The 6,839-nt window shown below is 48.4% G+C and overlaps 1 protein-coding gene across 1 annotated transcript; it reads left to right on the top strand.

Annotated features, from left to right (window-relative positions):
* Positions 1-3,558: 3,558 nt before the first annotated feature.
* Positions 3,559-6,595, top strand: C1QL2 (complement C1q like 2). The gene is made up of 2 exons (XM_072416795.1): positions 3,559-4,221; positions 5,903-6,595. The coding sequence occupies exons 1-2, from the start codon at positions 3,688-3,690 to the stop codon at positions 6,080-6,082; spliced, it is 714 nt and encodes a 237-aa protein (XP_072272896.1). The 5' UTR covers positions 3,559-3,687; the 3' UTR covers positions 6,083-6,595.
* Positions 6,596-6,839: the final 244 nt, after the last annotated feature.

Below are 6,839 nucleotides of genomic sequence, written 5' to 3'. Positions count from 1 at the left end.
TTCCCCCTCTCTCTCTCCTCCGTCTCTCACCTCTCCCTCCCCTCTCTCTCTTCTCTCCCGTTCTCTCTCCCTCTCTCTTTTCTCTTTTTATTCTCTCCCTCCCCCTCCTCTCTCTACCTCTGTCTCTCCTTTCCCCCTCCTCTCTTTACCCCTCTCTCTCTCCCCCTCTCTCTTTCCTCTCTCTCCCCTCTCTCTTTTTTCTTTCCCTCTCTCCTCTCCCCCTTTCTCTCTCCCCCTCTCTCTCTCTCTCCCTGTCTCTCTCCTCTCTGCCTCTTTCTCCTCTCCCCCTCTCTCATTCCCACTCTCTCTCTCCTCTCTCTTTTCTTTCTCTCTCCCCCCTCTCTCTCTCTCTCCTCTCCTCTCTCCTTTCTCTCCCTGCTTTTCTCTCCTCTCCCCCTTTCTCTTCCCCCCCCCCTCTCTTCTCTCACTCCTCTCCCCCTCTCTCAGTCTGTTCCATGCACTCTCTATCTTGCCCACAGCCACAATCCCATTCCCAGCTGCCATTTTTTGAAGCAGGTCTAGAATCGTATGAGAGCCGGTGACGGTTTCTGGTCAGGGTGTCATTTTTATCCCCCCGCTCTATTTTCGCCCCTCGTGTTAGTGACTCTAATGACACGAGAGAAACCTGCGGTGAGAACGTCGTCTGGATCTCTCAGATGTGAAATACAAATGTCAGAAGTAATTTGGATGTTTGTGTCTGGCCCTCCATCCTCTGGGAACATGGAAACTCTCCCTGACAGAATGAGATCAGACCTTCCTGCAGGCCGAGCCCTGCACCCTGCCCTGACCTTCCAGCAGACAAAAGAGCCTCCCTACCCCATGACGGGTATCACACCCTCCTGCGGGCACTGCCAGCCTGTCAATGACTTTTCATGGTCACTGAGAAGAGGCTGAGCCTGTCCTCTGCTGACCAGATGGTGATAGAGTGTCAGCGCTGCTGGCAAGGTCAATGTAATACAGCGCGGTACAGATACTTCCATCCTCCACTGACTGCTTAGAGTGCTAGCTCTGCAGACCAGATCTATAGTATACACAAGATAGCCCGCATCCTCTGCTCATTGCGTAGGTATCAAGGGCAGACTTTTGGAGGTGCAAAGCGTACCACTGCACCAGGGCCCCAGACCTTCCTCAGCCAACAGGGGTCCCAAGTCATTGCTGCCACCCTCCATCCCCAAAACCTGGGAATCCTCCCTACCTCCATTTAAAATGGAAGACACATGGTGGTGGTCTGACAGTTCTGATCGCAGTGGAGCTGTTCTGACCTTGGATTGGGACTGAGTTCTCTTTGGTAGGTATAGAAGCCCCTGCACACACATTGCTTGCTGCTGATTAGGAGGAAAGGGCTTGGGATCGTGTTACTGTTCACCAAGTACAATCACACCAGTTACACACAGGCAGCACCCCTTGCTGGCTGGAAATGGTAAATATGACTAAGACCCAAAACCATTTCTAAATTTTGGAGTTCTTACCTCAATTAAGGGGGATGTGTTGCACTTAAAAAAACAAAAACAGAATTTTTACTTTAAATTAAATGGTTTTCTACCTTTTTATGTAAAGTGAAAATTTGAAGTTTAGGTATGCTTTAAGGCAGAACTAAACCTGCAATAAAACACCTGGCCCTGTTCTGTCGCAGGGAGTCTCCATCTTCTTTTTTCTTTTTCTGGGGACAATTTCCAGTCATTGTGACTGGTCAGGATGGTGTAACTCCTGCACAGCATGCACATGGGAAGCTGGGGTTGCCAGTTCTTTTGACAAATACCGAATACAGAAGATATTATTGCAGAAGGGACATCACCTTTCTGGTCTGGATTCTTAAGAATAGAACTTTATTGATGATTAGATTGGTTGCATCGATATCGATGGTCTTCAGTCTGATGAAGGAACCAGAAATAATGGCCAACCAAATATTAAAAAAACATCTAGAAGATTTCATCTATACTGATTATTATTCCCTGCTGTATTAAAGTGCTGAGGGAATCAATCATTCACATGTTGCAGATTTCACAGATCTCACATTTACTGTCCTCTAGTTAACCCCCTCCCTTCCCCTAAAGAGGAGGATGATGATTGTAGTCCACCCTGGCCAGCAGGGGGCACCATGTGCAGGAACGGCTCTCTTCCCCCTCTGACCTTCCTAATTCAAACTCAAAGTTTTAATTAAGCAGCAGAAGATGAAGATATGAAAGTCACTTCTCAGTTGTTCTCTCTTTAAAGATCGCTCAGAACTAAGAAAAAAGGAGATTCTGCCAATTCCCTCCGGAGGGCGCCACAATCAGCACAACCATCAAACACATCAGAGCCAGGGGGGCATCAATTAATGACAATTCCCCCAGCACCCCCATAATTAGATACAATCGGTGACACATCTCCTCAGCTGTCAGAACTAAATGATACAAATGTCCCCATCTCTCCCTCACCTTGTAATTATCTGTCCCTTTTCTGTATGAATGTCCTCTGCTCAGTACTACTTCTCTTGTCCTGTACACCGAGTGTAATTCTCAGTATCTGTTCTTATTCTGTATGTATGGACTCTGCTCAGTACTACTTCTCTTGTCCTGTACCCCAGGTGTAATTCTCGGTTGTATGGACCCTACACATTACCACTTCTCTTGTCCTGTACCCTAGGTGTAATTCTCGGTATCTGTTCTTATTCTGTATGTATGAACTCTGTACAGTACCACTTCTGTTGTCCTGCACTCTGGGTGTAATTCTCAGTATCTGTTCCTATTCTGTATGTATGTATGGACCCTGCTCAGTACAACTTCTCCTGACCAGTACCCTGGTATAATTCTCAGTATCTGTTCTTATTCTGTATGCATAGATTCTGCACAGTACCACTTCTCTTGCCCTGCACCTCAGGTGTAATTCTCAGTATCTGTTCTTTTTCTGTATGTATGGGCTCTGCTCAGTACTACTTCTCTTGTCCTGTACCCTAGGTGTAATTCTCGGTATCTGTTCTGATTCTGCATGGAGGCAGTTGTGGGGGCATATTAGGGAAAGGAAACAATGTATAACAGCAGAAGGTCCCAGTAGGTACTGGAGACAGGGGCAATTGTTGGGAGTATATTAATGAGGGTAGTTATGGGATAGATTTCGGTAATAGAGATATGGGGCAGTTGAGGGGGTATTAAAGAAGGAGGAGGTTAAAGGGTGGGTATTAGACAAGGGGCAGTTGAGGGGGTAATAAAGAAGGAGGAGGTTATAGGGAGGGTATTATACAAGGGGCAGTTGAGGGGGTAATAAAGAAGGAGGAAGTTAAAGGGTGGGTATTCGACAAGGGGCAATTGAGGGGGTAATAAAGAAGGAGGAGGTTATAGGGAGGATATTAGACAAGGGCAGTTGAGGGGGTAATAAAGAAGGAGGAGGTTATAGGGAGGGTATTAGACAAGGGGCAGTTGAGGAGTGTAGAAGAGCAAGGAGTAGCAGTGGAACTAATAGTGTGAGCGCAGGGGGTGGCAAGTGAGCGCGTTCTTCACCTGGAGACCCCGCCCATCGCTGCTCCCCGCTGGCCTCGCCCCCTCGCTCCTCCTTTACGCTGACCCTGCCCCCTCGCTCCTCCCTGCTCACTCTCAGTTTCTTGCTCTGCGGACAGATCAGATCGCTGTTCCCAGTCGCTCCGTCAGTGTGTGTCCGGCTCTCACCCTGGTGCCTCGCAGGCGGCTCTTGTTGGTGGCCCTGGGGGTGGCCATGCTGCTGATCCTGGTCATCGTCATCCCCCTGCTTGCTTTGCCCCCCACTATTGAGGGACATTATGAGATGTTGGGCACCTGTCGGATGATCTGCGACCCTTACACCGGGCACCCTCCGAGCCCTCCTGGGGAGGCTCTGCAGGACCTGAGCGGGGCCCCTCCACCCTTCATCCAGGGGCCCCGGGGAGAGCCAGGACGACCAGGAAAACCGGGAGCCCGGGGCCCCCCAGGAGAGCCAGGACCCCCTGGAGCCAGGGGACCCCCAGGAGAGAAAGGGGAGCCGGGAAGAGTAGGGGGTTCTGTGCCCCTCCAGGCACCCCGAATAGCTTTCTATGTCGGCCTGAAGAGCCCCCATGAGGGGTATGAACTGCTTAAATTCGACGATGTGGTCACCAACCTGGGCAACCACTATGACCCCACAACGGGCAAATTCACCTGCCAGGTGCCCGGGATCTACTACTTCACCTACCACATCCTGATGAGGGGCGGCGACGGGACCAGCATGTGGGCAGACCTGTGCAAGAACGGCCAGGTGAGGGCAACTAGAAGGGGCAAATATATGGGGGGCAACTTGGGGGGTAGACTGGGGACGAGGGCAGACCTGTGGAAAAACGGCCAGGGAAGGGGCAACAATGGCGGGTAACAAAAAAAGGGGGCAACCATAGGGTAAAAACTACAAGACGCCAGCAGGTAAGCGGACCTGTGAACCAGGTGTGACAAGGTGGGAGAAGGAATAATGGGGCAATAATGGGCTAATATTAGGGCAATAATGGGAATATCTACCACCAGGAGGGGGATGATTTTGGGACATTACGGGCTCTGTATAGCACCGATGGGGGAATGTAGATGAGAGCAGATAAAAAAGGGCAGGTTATTAGGGTTGGGGTAAGATCCCGGTCAACTAGGGGCAGTTGCGGGTAAAGTATAATTCTGTGATAACATTTCACCATTATTTCTCTGCGATTATTGTATCAATGCGAGCCGCAGACATTACCCGATCTGGTCGCAATGCAGATCGTCCTATGTCTTTGTGCGATCTGGTTTTTGTGGTGTACAGTGCTGACCGGCTTACAGGTCGTCCGAATTTCTATGAAATTTTCTGATCTGTGAGATTGGCTCTGAATGTAACCAGAGGACCAGCATGACAGCCAGGCGATGAGCATTTTTAGAAGAAGTCAACAGTAACAGGGAAGTCTAACCTGGGGAGGGGGGGGGGGCGCAGCGTAGAGCATGTTGCCCCCCCCCCCCCCCCTGCAGCGGAGTCATCATACTTCTCAAGTGAAATCTTATGAATGTGTTAGGGCAATGATAGGGGGAGGGGCACAAACTGCCCCCCTTCTTTGCAAAGTTTTTATATTTCTGTAAATCTGTGCACTGCACTCATGTTCATTCCATGTGTGGACCCTGCCTCCTGCCTTCCACTCTCCCAGCTGTTTGCTCTATTTTAAATTGATTTTATCTCAGCACTCATGGAGCAACACTGACTGGCTGAACAAGCAGAAATCTTCTAAAGGGGAATCTAAAAATCTAATAATTAATGGAAATATGAAACATCAAGAATGGAAAATTATAACACATTAGAGTTCCCCTTTAATTGTAAGGATGGTTATATCCACAGGGGTGGTTATAGCTGGGGGGCAGATAGATCTGCAGGTGTAGTTAGATCTGCGGGGGCGGTCACTTTTACTTTGTACTCTGAGTGATTGGCTGGACAAAAAGATGTGAGATTGTCAGCCAATCAGACCATAATCGGTGTCTGTGGTGTTAGTGGGGGAGGGGCATTGGACCTTTATTGGGTTTGTGACCCCAGTAGCTGTGGTATTATCTGCCCCCTCAGCCTTCTGGTGCTTGCAAAGCCTGGGGTATCTGTGATGAGATCAGAAAATCTGGTGCTGGTGGCAATATTGGAGAATTCTGAGTGACATTCAAAGAAGTGGGGATATTGGATCTCAGGGAATGGATTTGCACATGGTGGTGAGGAGGGGAGATATGGGAGCCCATTGCATGTGATTTCTTATAGGTCACATGTCCTTTCTGTAGCTGCACATGTGCATTAAGAATGCATGACGTCGCATTACGTGAATATAAGTTGCAGCATGCAGCATGTTGTGCTTGGGACAGCTGTGACTCCCACTCGGTAAATTAACATATTTAAAAGATTGGTTTCAGCAATGGCCAATCAGCATTCACTTTTGTCTTTCTCCACCCTACAGGTGCGGGCCAGTGCGATCGCTCAAGATGCCGATCAAAATTACGATTACGCCAGCAACAGCGTGGTGCTCCACCTGGACTCCGGGGATGAGATTTACGTCAAACTGGATGGAGGAAAAGCTCACGGTGGAAATAACAACAAATACAGCACGTTCTCTGGATTTATTTTATACCCAGACTAGAATGAGCGTCTCCGCCCATTGCGCCAGGCAGAAAATGAACACTGAGCTGAACAGTACTGTACCTGTGTACTGTGCCCACGGGCACGGCTGGAGCGGGTCACTTCAATTCTGACTTGTCTCATCTCTCCGCCTGTTCTTTGATTTCCCAGAATGCACCCCATCGAGTAGGCTCTTCAAGGGGTACTCCACCTTCAAGCCATTGTAGGAGTTCCTGACTCGGAGCCGACATCTGAAGGTGCGTTATTACCTATGGTAGGCAGAAGAGTTTCTGTTGTGCCCCTCCGATGGTAGTTTCAGCTCCTGCGCCTCATCACGGACCACAGCGATATCCGCTACAGTTAATCGATTTACCATATTTATTATTTATTTATTTTAGTACAATTATTTTTTTTTTAGTCTTGCATTTTTTTTTCTGTTATCCTTTTTTTCTTGTTTATATTCACACAAAACTACATTTTGGGAACAACGCATGGCAATGTTATCCACCAATGAAATAAAGGTGTTTTTCAAACATTTCCTGTATTTTATTCAATGTGAAGCGACAAAAACAACAAAAACATTCTCCTACAGATGGTAAGAGAAGAGATAATTGGTGGAGAGAAATGGGGAGGGTGGAGTCAGTGAGGGCTGATGAATATGAATTAAGGGTTTATGGAGGATGAGCTTTGTTCTAGTCATGTGACTGTCATAAAGCCCCACCCACAATAACTCACTAATCAACATCCTTAGAGCCTGGCGGGTCCGCTGTGTAAATTGA

The sequence above is a fragment of the Pyxicephalus adspersus genome, chromosome 7 (genome assembly GCF_032062135.1).
Source record: "Pyxicephalus adspersus chromosome 7, UCB_Pads_2.0, whole genome shotgun sequence".
Lineage (NCBI taxonomy): Eukaryota > Metazoa > Chordata > Amphibia > Anura > Pyxicephalidae > Pyxicephalus > Pyxicephalus adspersus.
This window is presented reverse-complemented; position numbering and strand designations above follow the sequence as displayed.

Excerpts from the sequence above, each read along its gene's own strand:
- C1QL2 (XM_072416795.1), top strand. The coding sequence starts at position 3,688 with ATGCTGCTGATCCTGGTCATCGTCATCCCCCTGCTTGCTTTGCCCCCC. Across the intron at positions 4,222-5,902 it reads ACCTGTGCAAGAACGGCCAG|GTGCGGGCCAGTGCGATCGC; the intron begins GTGAGGGCAACT and ends TCCACCCTACAG.